This window comes from Prosopis cineraria, unplaced genomic scaffold (genome assembly GCF_029017545.1).
Source record: "Prosopis cineraria cultivar Desert tree isolate PC_DT_omini unplaced genomic scaffold, ASM2901754v1 PC2, whole genome shotgun sequence".
In the NCBI taxonomy this organism is placed as follows: Eukaryota; Viridiplantae; Streptophyta; class Magnoliopsida; order Fabales; family Fabaceae; genus Prosopis; species Prosopis cineraria.
The window spans coordinates 42023333-42038892 of record NW_026555333.1 but is presented as its reverse complement, the minus strand read 5'-3'; the positions used below and the strand labels follow the sequence as shown (position 1 = coordinate 42038892).

The following is a 15560-nucleotide window of genomic DNA, read 5'->3' as shown; positions in this document are numbered from 1 at the left end:
AATACAAGGATATTTTGTAACGGCACAAAAAACTTAATTACAATTTAGGCACTTGAGACTTGGCAGCAATTTGTGCAAATTAATGACACTTTAGGATAGTTGAAATTATTATAGGGAACTTGGCAGTAATTCTTCCTTGAATCAGTGGGATAAAATTAGGCATCTTATCAGAATTTACACATTTATTTCATCAACGATACTAAAATAATTAGTCAAGTGAAGCAGTGAAATTCCATAATAGTTTATATGATGCAGTTTCCAACTTTCCATTGAACTACAACAGTAGGCATCTAATTGAATTAACTGTGGTGGGAGCCTTGGTAACGACTTACATCACTTGCAATCATGCAGAAAAAAGATAGAGATCGGAAAAGACTACAAAAGCAACCAGTGGGCATATAATTAACCCAAAAAAAAAAAAATGGTCTTCGATCTAATACAATTAGTGCAGATAGACTACCAAAATCATCAGGAATTGATCCATCATTTAAACCACACTTGTTTAAAAGATAACTATTAATAACATTAGATTCAAGCTAGAAATTCAGCGATTCATCATGAGAGTCTTCAACAACTTGTCAACATCAAGAAGTTCTCAACTCCTCGTAAAATTAAAATATTCAAGACCAGTCAAAGATCCAAGAAATTTAGGAAATGTAGTTATCGCTGTATTTCTCACATCAAGATACTTTAAATTTTTCATACCTTCCCCAAATTCTGGTAGCGCTGGAACTTTTGTACAACACCGAAGATCTAATTTTTCCAGAGAATTTGTTTCCATTTTCGCTGGAAGACATATAAGATTTTCACAGAAAGACAAATTCACTGTGATCAGTAGTTTCAAATCTCCAAGCGAGGGATCAACCTCTTCAAGGAATTTGCACCCTTGAAGTATTAAATGTTCCAAATATGGAACCCCTGAGAAATCCGGAGTTTTGGTCAAATCTTGAGAATTGCTCAGATTGATGTATTTCAACTTCTTCATAAACTAGTCAAATAAAATATTGGAGAGTCAGTCTCACGAAATAATATATAAAAAACGTGGACACATACATTTTTAAGATCAACAATGATGCAAATGAAGCGTTGATCTTACATGTATGCCATCCCATAGTTGCTTAATTTTGCTATGACACATTTCAATGTGAGCAAGTTTGCCCAAACGAAGTGGGAGAGTTTCAAAAGGAAATGATGGCCATTGAACAACTTTTGCTGCGCCAATTAGGCATTGGACATGAGAAAGTTTCAATTTCTTTGGTAAGACGAGAATATCAGTATTCCATGATATGATAAGTAATCTAATATTACTCATCTTTGAAAAGGCTTTAAGGTGTACATTTATTTTTCCTGGTTTGAAATAATAATCTTGCATAACAATAGCTTCTATTGCTTCAGATCCCTGATAAAAATGTTAGTTGCCAGAAAAATAACATGAGAATTATAAGGAAGTAAAGTATACAAAAAGCATTAGATGCATGTCAGCAACGTAAGATATATTTATAAAATGAGGCACGCACCTTCTTGTTTTCCAATACTTCCTTAATATCCTCTAACTCCCACAACCTGCTACGCTTGCCAATATTGGGAGATTCCTGTTGAATAATATCCCTACCCAGTTGTCCAAGTAAATCATGCATCTCTAAAGTGGGATATCCCAATGAGGGATGTTCTGTTTCAACAAGCAGAGCTTTTTCAATCAAGGCCTTTATTCCAGTTTTTGGGTTTAGATCACAACCTTTCAAAACTTGGGTCACATCATCTTTTCTCCGTCCCCTGAAAAAACAAGCAATGTCCAAAAATATTGTCTTTTCTTTCTCATCCAATCCATCAAAACTTATTCTAAGTTGTCGAAGAATATCATCCTTTGGAGTTTGTTTCAATTTATCTAAAGCATCAGTCCAATCATCTTTAGGTCTTCCACGAAAATAAGAACCCAAAACTTTAAGTGCCAAAGGAAGACCTCCTGCACATGCAACCACAGATTCGGACAACTCCAAATAATCTTCTTCAGGATGATCTTTCTTGAATGCTTTCTTAGAAAAGAGTTGAAGAGACTCATGTTTCTCCATGGTTTTTATCTCATATATTTTCTCTCCACATGAGGTGAGCACATGCTTATCTCTTGCTGTGATAATTATTCTGCTTCCTTTACCAAACCCATTTGGACTTTCAACCAACTTCTCTAATGGACTCATATTATCTAAATCGTCAAGGACAAGAAGAACCTTTTTATTGCAGACAAGCTTTCTTATCATCTTCATTCCTGCATAGTCATCATGAATTTTTGTTTTTAGTCCAAGATCAAAAAGAAGACTTTTCTGCAAAGAGACTGGGCCTTCTTTTTGCAAAGTTTTTCTAACATTGGCTAGAAAGGAACACATTTCAAATCTGCCTGAGATTTCTTCATAAACAACTCTTGCAAGAGTTGTTTTGCCAGAACCGCCCATACCCCATATGCCCACAAAGCGAATGTCATCCAATCCAATCTCCAAGCATGACATTAGATCAACCATTCTTCGTCCTATGCCAACCAGATTATCATCATAAGATGGTAACTTGGAACATAAATATGTCCATACTGCTCCAACTACTTCATCAATAAGGAGCGCTTCAGGCCTATAAAATAAAACAATAATTCAAAATATGACTTTTCATGAATATTGTTGACTAAAACTAGACATATTGTGGCAGATAGCGCACGAATTGATCCAATGACCTGCCAGAATAAAAATTTCGATGATGATTTTCCAGAAAAAAGAAAATTATCAACAATTGTTTCTATAATTTGTGGTATATGAACTGTAATTCAATTAATTCGCTAATCATTTTAAATTTTATTAATCATTAAAAATGAATAAAAGTAATAAATAAAAATAAAATAATGGATGGAGATGTGAATAGAATTTTAAAATTCAAATATCTATTATGATCAAGCCAAAAAAAAGTAACAATATTTAAAAAATGGTCAAGTCATTTTGAAAAATAACTTACCGAAGTCTGGTGTCCCAACCAGACAAGTTGCCAATGTCAGACAAAGAGTTTCTCCAATTCGTCACTTTGTCCATGTTTCCTCTGAATCTCTCATGTTCCGACAGAGCCTCTCCAAATCTTTTTCTTTGATTTCTTACATCAGCTGGATCTACATCATAGAAGATGGGAAAAACTCGTCCACCCATTTCTTTCCTGCTTTCAAGAATTTGTTGTAGTTCATTCAAACACCATTTGGAATTTGCGTAATTTTGAGAGAGAACCACAACTGCACAGCGAGAGTCCTTAATTGCTTGAATGAGCTGTGCTGATATAACTTCTCCTCTCTCAAGTCCTTTATCATCTCTGAAAGTCCTGACCCCCCTTCTAGTGAGAGCATGATACAAGTGATCTGTAAACTTCAAGCGAGTATCTTCTCCTCTAAAACTTAGAAAGACGTCATATTTCCAAGTCGGAGTTGAATTAGAAGTACCAGAGGTTGAGGAAGATTCTCCCAGGGCAGTGTTCGCCATTACAGGGTCTTGATCTCTTCGAGGTTGTGCCCAAATTTGAAATCTGCACCATCAAAATCTGATCAATAATTGCCAATGAAAACGAAAAAAGAATATTATCAGACATGAAACCAGAACCAGTGGATGTAAAATACTCGCCGCACAATGCCTGGATGGATGCAACCCAGCTATGAATGTTGTTGAATGGATCTGAGATCTGAGTTTCCCCTCTAGTCTCTAAGTCACACTCAGTACTATGATTTGATGTCACTGAACTACAAGTTGTGGAGAGAAACCAGAGAGATATACAGTCACAAAGAAGGCCCACGCGAAGACCTGCTTTACCGGTCAATGACTTTGCTTTTTTCTATGTCGTTTGATTCACTCAATAAAAGTGTACTATTTCGTTTAATTTACGAGCCTATGGTTGGATGAGTGCGGGAATTAAAATAGCGAAAATTACAGCTAGGTTTAATAGAAAAATTTTATTATCAAAAGTTTTAATAAAATTTATAAAATACTCTCAACTCTTAAATCATGTACATTTATAAATTAATAAAAAATATTTATAATTAAATAATAGACATTTATAACTTATAATTACTTTTTACCTAATTGTAAATACCTTTTGTTAATTTATAAATATTTTTTATTAAATTGTAAATGTGCATATTTAAAATTTGAAAATATATTATGAATTTCATAGAACTTCTTAATAATAAAATCTTTTTCGTGAGACTTAACTATAATTTTTCATTGAAATATGATTTTCAAAGAAAGAAAGGTTGGATGAAGGAAAAACAACAAAAAGCCAAAAAAAAAAGAGGCAAAAAAAGAAAAAATAATAATAATAAAATTTTTTTGAATTATATAAATAATAATTTGATCGCTTAAAAGTCATAATTTTAATAAAATCTCTAAAGACCTTTTTGTCAATAACTTTTTTAATGAAAGGTCACAATTTTTGTTTAAAGAATCAAAACTTTTATTATGTAAATCACAAGAACTAAACAATGAATCACAACTTGTCAATTATAATTTTTGTTATTAAAAAATAAACCCTAATCACAACTTTTATTTAAGAAATAATAACTTTTTCTTTGTAAATTATAAAAATTAAACAAGAAATCACAATTTGTCAAATGTAATTTCTATTATTGAAAAAAGTTTTTAAAATAATAAGCCCCATTCATAACTGTTATTTAAAAAAGTACAATTTTTTTTTAAAGAATTGAACAGGAATCACAAATTATCAATAAAGATAAAATGATCTTTTTAATTTAAAATTTATTGACAAAAAGGTTCTAAGAGACTTCATTAAAATTATAATATTTTGAATAACTAGTTTGTCGTTTATATAATTTAAAAGAATATTATTATTATTTTTTAAAAAAAGAAGGGAAAATGACAATAAAATCTGAAATGTATAAATGGTGTAACACCCTCAAATTTACAAACCGATTTTTCGCAAATTATTAATTCAAAAAATCATTTTTTTTTCATTGAACCCTTATCATACCCTTATCATGGTAGAAAAATTTCTACCATGATACATCCAAGACAATATACCACAGGTCTTAAAATATCTCAAAAAGCAATTAGAACCATGAGGGACAGACATGATCCTCATAGCATGTTATTTAAATTAGGTCATGAATCAAAAGGGACAGACATAATCCTCTTGGACATATAAATGCATTTAATAAAAAGGATTAGAGTTTACATGCTCCATAGACAAGATATGTCCTAAGTTGGCACAAGATACATTGTATAATCCAAAATAAGAGGCAACGTAAAAGATGGTGTCTCATACACCATAATTACACCTCTGGTGCTTTCTCGGCCGGATTCGCTCCTGTAAAAATATTAACCACGGGGAATGAGACTTAAAAGTCCCAGTAACCAAAAATTAATATGTAATGATGCATGCGGATGTAACTAATCATGCGATTGCTAAGTGGGCACACAAAACATTTAACCGAACAATACTTTCAAACAAACCGAACAAGTATTTAATTTGCATGACTGCACCTTATATCCTCCTTTCGCCATGCTCGGACGCCAAATCACCCGGCCAAAGGTGAGTTGGACCAAGCGACACGCCACTCATTGGGTCCAATGAGGGCTTACCACGTGGTAATAATTAACCGAACAGAAATTCCCATTAACACCATACATTAAAATACCCTGACAAGTCATGCATCATTCAAATATCCAAACAGAAATATATCCGAACAATAATATCTCATCATGATAAACAAAAATAAATTTTTAACCCACTTGGCAATAATTTCAAACAAGTATATACAGTATTTATTTTCAATAATTCATAATTTTTCCAAACAACAAAACAACACATAACCATTCACAAACACACTCATCACAACACATTAATAATGGTTACCTTGTGTCTTGAATAACAAGCTCCCCTCCACAACTCCTTTTTCACCACTATCTTTGTCAATATAATCTACATAATTATTTCACAATACTATATATTAATTTTACATTAAAATAAATAACTCTAATTTAAAGAGTTAGAAAGTCTTAGATCTATAGTCCATATTAACACTAATTTAAGATTTATGCCTCATTTAACTTCCCAAATTCTTTTCTAAAATTCTCGTACCCTAATGAACTATTTTTTTTTATCCTCAATTCACTTCTAGTATCACAATTTCATCATTCTATATTCTAAAAATTCATCCAAAAATAAATTAAAAATTTTAGAATTATCCTGAAGCCTCAAATCACCTTTTTATAACCTCAAAAATACCTATTCATACTTAAATAAATATTTAATAATCATAGGTTTATCCCTACGTCTCAGATTCCACATAAATTCAACCATATAGATCTAGATTTTAACTCAAAAATTCTTAAACATGAGTTTCAACCTTAAGAAAATATTCTATAATATTTTTTATATCCCTAAAAATTTTAACCTATATTTTTAATCCATCATATCATCAGATTAACTATCCTATAGAAAAATCCTAATCAAAATATTTACTCTATCCTACAAAATAATCATATCACTAGAAAGCTAATATTATTTAGAAAATAACTATAAAATTAATTTTGTAATTAAATAAATTTTTAAATGCTAATCTAAACAGGAAAGTTAGAACATACCTGAAGAAAAAGAAAATAATCCCCCCTTGTGAGAAAACGCCGAGCAACGTGAGAGGAAGAGAGAAAAATAATATAAAAAAGGAATTGTGAGTCCCAAAATTATATTAAAAAAAACTATAGGTTTGAATTTAATTATTCAAACCTTTGGGCCAAAAGTTACAATTTTCTCTAAATTGCATCTTAGCCTCTCATGCTTCCTAATGCACACACCCCCTCCTTTTTATACATGAAAGCACCTCTTCTCTTCCCTCATCTAACCAATGTGGGACTTAGAAACAACAACCTTCTACCCCCTTTTGTTGTTCCTTCTACCTTCTCTCTTTTTTTTTTTCAACACATATATAAAAAAAATTATTTATGTATTATATCTTAACTAAATATTGCTTATGTGGTTTTAAATTTAAATTTTTAAATTCATAATTAAATACCTAACCATAATATTATTTCTAAATAACCTCAAATAATATAAATTCCTATTATTATCATCATTTTTTTTTTCTCAAAACCTAAATTCCACAATTTCTTTATTATATAAAAAATCAGGATGTTACAAATGGCAATTTGGTCCTCGAAATACAATAATTTTCTTAAAATTTTTAGGAACTTTCTTTAAATAGTTACAACTTTTATTTTTATATTCACAATGCAATAGCATGTTAATTCCTTATTTATTGTTGGATTGTTACAAATATAAGAATGAAAGTTAAGAATATTTAAATAAAATTGTGAAACATTTATTTTTAACAAGGTAATTTGATAATTTATATAAATTTATTAATAATAAAAAAAGTCTTTAGAAACTTCAAAGAAATTATGACGTTTTGAAGGATCCAATTATCATTTATATATTTCAAAAAAATTTTATTATTATTTCCTTTAAAAAAAAGGTTGGTGCTTCACAGGAACGGAAAACAAATTGCAGTATCTAATTGATTTATAAATTTATCCTTTTTATCCCTTCATTTATTATGGGTGGAATTCAAACATGGTTTGAACTAAATAAATAAAAAAATTATTTGTTTAATTATTCACTGATTTTATTAATTTTCACTGATTTGATCAATTTGAAATCTATGCGAATCAATTTGCAATTTTATTTCCAATGTTTTGAAATGGATCATGTTCTGGGTTATTGATTTCATTAATTAAATTGACCTGTCAAATTCAAATTATACTCCCTCTGATTCAAAATTATAATTTATTTTTAAACAAAATGTTATAAAAGTGTTATCATCTTTTTACCTCAATTTTAAATTATACTCAAATTCTAAAAAGTTTGGTTGTGGTTTATAAATTTTGTAAGACTTGATTATAAATAAACTTGCTTCACTAGACTTATACATAATTTTTTCTTTTATCAATATATATCCAATCTCTATTTTATTATTCTTGTCAGCATATTTTAGTAGTGTCATTTTTTCCTTCAATAATAAAGACGAAATCCATGACTTTTAACATGTTTATGGTGGAAGAGAAAACATTGAAAAAATGAGGCTCCATTTGCTTCCCAGAAACTTCTCAATGACAATGGCAAGCCACTATCAAATGCTAAATGCAATTTTAAATGTAAAAAAAATGTGAAAAAGAAAAATCAACAAACATTGTGAAATTAAAATTAGAAATGAAAATTAGAATGGGAGAATTGATGAAAAGGACCTAGTTAAAACAAAAACTATGCCCAAGGACCAATTGCATTTGAAGGACCATTTTGAATAAAATATTCATAAAACAATCTAACCAAGTGACCGAAATGCCACTCCTCTATGAGATGAATTCAAGTAAGATGATTTCTGGTGTAAGAAGTGAGTTGCAACTTAGATCCTTCATCTCTTCACGTGCGACTATACATGACCACCACTATATGACTCTTCTCTTAAAGGACTTTGACTCCTCTCTTCGCATTATCCAATCTATAAAGAGAAATTTGAACTTAGGTCTGAGGCTAGGCAAATGCCCTGTAACCATATCTATTATAACATTATTAACCTCTACAGTTTCATGTTATTTTATCACATTTTCCTTAGATGCTAATCCATTTTAGCTCAATTGTATATGTTTTTATTGCCCGAATTAGAAAAATGTGCATTTTATTTTAGGTTTGTATTGTTGGCTTTAATTTGATATTTTTGGCCTAATTTTATCTTATTTTGGTTGAAGACTTGATTTGAAGCATTTTTAGAGTTTTCTAGCTGTTTTTGGAAGGCATTTTGATGAAGAAATCAAGCACAAAGTGAATAATTTTCATTAGCTGCAAAAACAGTAGAAAACTGCCAAAGTCATCCCAAGGTTGTGACTTTCATTCACGACTTTTACCACTATCAGAAAAATGATGTGTTTTATTAAGTCTAAAATTGGTTGGGTAAGACATTTATATTTAGAGAGCTCGACCGAGAAGTGATTCTTCTCACTTTTAGATACATTTCAAGCTTAGGTGTGCTAGGGTTTGGGCATTGGAAGTGCTTGAAGCAAGGGAATAGAGTTTTGAAGACATTTGGAGCTCCTTTTCTTTGGTTTTTCTACTCCTCTTCCCTTTCCTATCTTCTAATCTGAAATGGGTCCAATTATTTTGTCTAGTTGTAGCTTGTGGATGATCATGAGTAGCTAAACTCTTTATTCTAGGATTATTTGGAATCCTTATATGAATTAATTATAATATCTCACTCCACTATGCATATTTAATAAATCAAGCTCATGGTAATCGAGGGATTATCTTCGAAGAGTGATTACCAAGTTTTTAATTCAAAAGTAAGGAATCCCAAGTTTTTTTAAATAGAAACAAGTTAAGATCGATAAAAATCTTTCATATTAGAGTAAAAACAAGTTTCGGAAGCATGAGATACCTCAGAGGAGTGAAAGAAGTCGAAAACGGTGAAGAATAAATTATGTGCTAAAAAACAGAGTACTGCGCCGCGGCGTGTTGCTCTCTGTGCCACGGGCCACGGCTCAAGCGCCATGCGCCATAGCGTGTGGTTCTGCTGTCAATTTGATAGCAGAATCGAGGAACTTTTGACTTGCCCCGATTCTCCGTTCAACATCCGAATAACGTGATCTAAGTGTTTACAAAAAGCTCTTTTCCTGTACTAGCTAATGGCATAGGTTTCACTTCCAAAACACATCACACTAGAAAGTTGGACACCCAAAAATAATTTAACCACTTTTCAACACTTTTATACAAAATGGGTGTCCAAAACCCTCAACAAGTACCAAAAGCCTTTCCTAACACCTGGACCATGTCCAATAGACCTAAGGCTACCAGTACAACACATCACAAGTATCAAAATATCATTATATAAAAATTCACTCCTCAACCCCAATTTAATAAAAAATAAAGGGGGAGATAAATTAATATTGCATTTAATTCCAATCATTTAAAACATGCTCAAATTTTCATTTCTACACTTGCACTAGTATTGTGGCCCTATAAACATATATATAACAAAATACACAAAGGCTGAGGGCCCAAAATATAATTCTAACATTTTCAACAAGCAACATAGTGCAAGTGAGGTATATGCACCCTAGAATTGGCAAATATATGCTATTACACAACTACATCAAAACTAGAGGCATATAAGAAGGAATGTACTAATTCCCTGCCTCTTTAGTCTTCTCCCTCTCAATACCAAAGCTAGAGCCTAAAAAATATTAAATAAGAGGGGTAAATCTAGCCACTCAGTAACTAAGGTTAAACCTACCCTATACAGTTATACATCAATTATAAAGCAAAAACATGCATAAGGAGAATCCAATTTATAAAACATATGCCCATATATCACATTTTATCACTTATCACACTATAGCTTCATTACTCATATAGCCAGGTGCATTGTCTCCATATTCTCAGATATGAGACAAGACCCATACTCTTGCGACTTACCACCACTTAGCACGTGTGACACGTCATGTATTTACTTAGGTAATGATCAATCAACTTTATATCCTCTTTATTTCCTCAGACCGAAACCGTGGGCTATAACACTAATTAGAGCTCCGTCTGTGTAACTGGACTACCCAAACTCACTAATCATGAGATGTGACCTGGCCAAAGATCACAGGACTCACTCTCAGACCACAGCTTTCCTCATTCTCAAATCCCTAGGGTGTCTCATACCCTAAGCTATTCTCCTCATTAAACCGATAAAGATAGCTAGGTTTTAGTCCCTCGACAAACCATGGGACAGTCTCTTAACAGACAATGGGATAAGGCTATAGCCCTAGTGCGCTAGAGGGCAACCTAATTACCATATGGATTTTCTCTACTCACAAATCCCTAGGCAAACTCCCGCCACTGATCATGCCATAATCATTACTCACTTGAGTTTACTTTTTCGCTTTCATTTACTCACTATACCACAACCACGTTGGGCTCACGACCTTGCGCTACCCAAGTGTGTATTCTTATCTTTTTTTCAAAATTCATTTCTTATTAACACAAAACTATTTCTACACATCATTACATTCATTTCTAAAAAATATAGGCATATTCATAATAAAATCCTCTTAACTTTACACTTGCATTTTCAAGCCCAAAAATAGCTTTTTCATATACTCAAAGAAGCTAATATATATTTCTTACTTAAACAACCAATTTCATGGATGTAACATTCATAATCTCACACTCAACAACTAATTAACCATTAATTAACATACAACTACCTAAAATAGAGTTTTCCCCCGGTTACCTCAAACCTTTGAGAAATCAAAGGTTTACCCCTCAATCAACTAGCTTTCAAGCTTGAATTTTCACTTTAATAGGTGACCAAGAGCCAAAGCTACAATCAACCAATTTGAATTCCATCAATATAACAAACTTAACCATTTGAAACCCTCAATCTCTACTTCTAAATTTCTCAACCTTCACTTTACAAGAGGTAGAGCCTAACCATTGGGTTTAATAATTACCTTTAGCCCCCAATAGCATTAATGAGCCATTAAATCCCCATTAATGGCATCACAAACTTCCAACCACCCATAATAAATGGGATTTTCAGACATTTATGGTGCCCAACAACCCTTGACACTAAAACTCATCATACCTAAGTTTAAATACTCTAGTCTACCCCTATTAACTCCATTTGAGTCAACAAATTCAGACCCATAACCTATATGGACCGAAATCTCACTTCTACTATCAAACCCTAACCATAACCTCATAAATGTGGAAGAAAAGGGGAGATTAATGGGTATGATACTTACCTTGGGTATTTGTAGCCTTCAAAATACTCTCAAAGTGATCCCCAAGTAAACCCTAGCAGAGCTGTGGCGTGCCTTTTCCTTCTCTCTTTTTTCTTTTCTTTCTTTTTCTGTCTCAATTTACGTCTGATAAAGTATAAAAAATGGCCATGCGCTATAGCGGACGCACAACACGTCGTGGCGTATGGCACAGAGAGGTCCTCCCTCGCTCAGAGATGGCTGTGCGTTGTGACAAATGATCTACGTGCCATGGCATGTGGCACAGCAACTTCAACTCTTCTTTTTCTTCTCCTTTCAATGCCCGAGTGGCCCGCCTCAACACCGAACCCACAATAGGGCTGAAATACCATCAAATATAGTTGTTAGACCTCTCTGGCCATACACCACTTTAATTTACCTAATTACCCTAATTAAATTTAATTAATCAGGGAATTAAAACTCAGGATATTACAATAATGCTAAGTTCCTCCTCTCTTTTTGTGATTAATGATGTGTGTGTGTGTTTATTTTACTCTTTCCTTAATGCTTTTAAGTGATTGGCCACCATTTAAATGTTGGGTTTACTTAATTAATGCTTGAAAGGGCTAGATTGAGTATAGAACTTGAGTAAAATTGTGCAAAAACTTGATATTTGCATCTTGAATGAACGGTTTTGCTAGCAAAATAAAGATGTACTTGCTAGCCTTACATAGCTATATTAAGGTTGGTGTTTAAAAGTAAGTTTTATTAATTGTAATAAGAGATCGAGCAATTAATTTAACTAAACACTTGTTTATGTCTTGAGAGAGCTTATCCAAGTATTTTTAGAACCCTAGGTTAGCACTTATTTTCATTAAAAGCATTTTTGAGAGGAGGTAATTTTGGTGTTATAAAATGCAAAGGGGATAAATAATCCTAGGTCCCAATTTATGTTTAAAGTTTATGAATCAATTTCTTTTCTTTATTTTCTAGTGTTAATTTCATTTGCAAAATCATTTTATCTAACTATGTGTGACTCAACTTAATTGAATTTACTTAGTCTTTTATTTGATAATTATTTTTGAACAAATCCTCAAGGGAACGATACCTTACTTTCATTATATTACTTGCTACAACCCATGCACTTGCAGTGAGCAATAAGTTTTTGGCACTATTGTTGGGGATTTGCTTTTGAAAATTTTTTGATCAACCTTAGACTAATGATATTAGATTTCACTTGAGCCTTTGTAGATATTAGTTTTAGATTTTTATTTTTTTTAGTGTTTTTGTTTTGGTTTGATACTCCTTTGGTTGTTTTCTTCTTTAGGTACCTATATGGCATATGCAAGCCATAAGCCCAGAAGGATTGAAAGTTATACTTGAAGGATTAACAATCTTTGAAGAAGCTGAGTCTCTAAATTCTGAAAGAACTCCTGAAACTCAACTTGAAAATATGGTAGACGAGTATGACACTGCCTCAGTCAATGAGTTTGCTAATCAAAATCTGAGGGGCACTCAATCTTGTATTCAGATGCCAAAGTTTCAAGCATATACTTTTGAGATCAAGCCCGCCATTATCACAAGGCTAAAGAATGGTTCAACAATCTTCCTGAAGGTTTTATTGGTTCATTGGAGGATCTTGAGAACAAGTTTAGAACTTGATTATTCTCTGATGATAAAACTATAGAAGCAAGAGTTGAATTTCTTAGCTTTAAATAATATCCAGATAAGCATCTCTATGCAGCTTGGGAGAGATACAAGATGTTGATGAAGAAATGCCTCAATCGTGGGATGGATAAATAGGTAGTGATTTAGATTTTCTATAGTCATTTGAATGCATCTTCTAAGACCATGCTTGATTCTATCACAAATGAGAGATACTGCAATATGCCTGTCAATGAAGTTTTTTAATTCTTGGATCAATTGTTTGCAAACAACACTCAAAATATAGATAGAAGGAATATATCAATAGTGACTAGTGCTAAAGATAATTCTTTTTCCTAAATTGTAGCTATCTTAAATGCAATGAACAAGCATTTTGATATGTTAGAATCTCAAATGCAAAGAGGAAATTCTCATAATGTGCATTCTGTCCATGTCATTCCAATTGTAGGTAATCAATACAATGATGTTCACATTCCCAATCAGTGTCCTCTCTACATGACTACTAAATCTATCACTTATATAGGCAAGTTTTAAAATCCTCATAATAACCCTTACTCTTAAACATACAACTCAGGATGGAGGAATCATCCTAACTTTTCATGGAGTCAAGGAAATTCTTCAAATCAACCTTCATCTTCTAATGTCAAGTCAACTCACCTTTTGAGATTTCAAGCTCTGCCAAAGCCAATGCCAATAAAGGAAGAGGAGTCTAGAATGGAGAAGATGTTAACAAATCTTGAGTAATCAAGAGTTTGCAAGAGTTGAAACTAAGGCAACTCTTTCTTTTTATGAAACCACAATTAAGAATCTTGAAATACAAATAGGACAATTGGCTTCACAAATGAATGCTATGTCAAGAAGCAATCTCCCTAGTGACACCATTCCAAATCCTAAAAGAGATGGTAAGGAGGAGTATAAAGCAATCACTTTGAGAAGTAGGATGCAATTAACCGAAGTTCTTATGCCAAGTTCAACTAGTATGAGTAATAGTGCTACTAATATGGTTGTTAATGATGAAGTGGTTGATGAAGAAATTGTGGTTGAAGGGTGTGACAATTCAAAGAAGAATCAAGAAGAGAACAAGAGTGATGATAAAGCTAAAAAGGTTGGTGATGAAAAAAGGTAACAAAAGGCCAAGCCAAAATAAGTACCTCCACCACCTTTTCCTCAAAGGCTTAGGAAGCAATAAGAAGATGGTCAATTCAAAAAGTTTCTTGATATATTCAAGCAATTACATATCAACATTCCTTTTATGGAAGCCTTAGAGCAAATGCCCAAGTATGCCAAGTTCATGAAAGATGTGCTCTCTAAAAAGAGAATGTTCAATGAGTTTCATACCGTTGCTCTAACCAAGAGTTATACGGATATCATCAAGCAAGTACCTTAAAAGATGAAGGATCCTGGTAGCTTCTCAATTCCATGTCATATTGGAAATTTTGGGTAAAGCATTATGTGATCTTGGTGCTGGTATCAATTTTATGCCTCTTTCTATTTTTAATAAATTGGAGTTGGGTAAGGCTAGACCGATAACTGTGACTTTACAATTGGCAGATAGAAGCTTGGCTTATCCATATGGTATTATTGAAGATGTTCTTGTAAAGGTGGATAAATTCATTTTTCCATTTGACTTCATTGTCCTTGATTGTGAGGTGTATTGTGACATTCCTATTATCTTAGGAAGACCATTCTTAGCAACCGTTAGAACCTTAATTGATGTTGAAAAGGGTGAGCTTACTATACGGGTTGATGATGAGCAAGTCCCTTTTAATATGCACAAGTTGATGAAGTCTCCTAATGATCTTGAGCAATGCTTTTTTGTTGATATGCTTGATTAAGTTGCACAAAAAGAATTGAATGAGGCAATTCCTAATGATTTTTTGGAAGCCTTGTTGTTATGAGCTCAAATAAAGACTCAAGATGGAGAATAGTGTATGGCTATCATAAATGCATCACTAGTTTATTCTAGAAACCGTGTCTAATTTGAATCTCTAGATTTATCTTTTCTTGATAGACCATCTTTAAAATCCTCTATTGAAGAGCCACCATCTCTTGAATTGAAGACATTACCTTCTCATATTTGGTATATCTATTTAGGATCCAATAACACCTTGCCAATAATTATTGCTACGG

At 32.5% G+C, this 15560-nt stretch overlaps 1 protein-coding gene across 1 annotated transcript; it reads right to left on the bottom strand.

Moving 5' to 3' along the window:
* Positions 1–220: 220 nt before the first annotated feature.
* LOC129302232 (disease resistance protein RUN1-like) lies at positions 221–3797 on the bottom strand. Its single transcript, XM_054940943.1, has 5 exons — positions 3635–3797; positions 2992–3543; positions 1518–2616; positions 1097–1399; positions 221–988 (listed from the first exon to the last, which is right to left on the bottom strand). Exons 2-5 carry the CDS (start codon positions 3498–3500, stop codon positions 596–598), a joined length of 2304 nt encoding a protein of 767 aa, XP_054796918.1. The 5' UTR covers positions 3501–3543; positions 3635–3797; the 3' UTR covers positions 221–595.
* Positions 3798–15560: the final 11763 nt, after the last annotated feature.

Excerpts from the sequence above, each read along its gene's own strand:
- LOC129302232 (XM_054940943.1), bottom strand. The coding sequence starts at position 3,500 with ATGGCGAACACTGCCCTGGGAGAATCTTCCTCAACCTCTGGTACTTCT. Across the intron at positions 2,617-2,991 it reads GGTTGGGACACCAGACTTCG|GCCTGAAGCGCTCCTTATTG; the intron begins GTAAGTTATTTT and ends TTTATTTTATAG. Across the intron at positions 989-1,096 it reads AACTATGGGATGGCATACAT|TTTATGAAGAAGTTGAAATA; the intron begins GTAAGATCAACG and ends TTATTTGACTAG.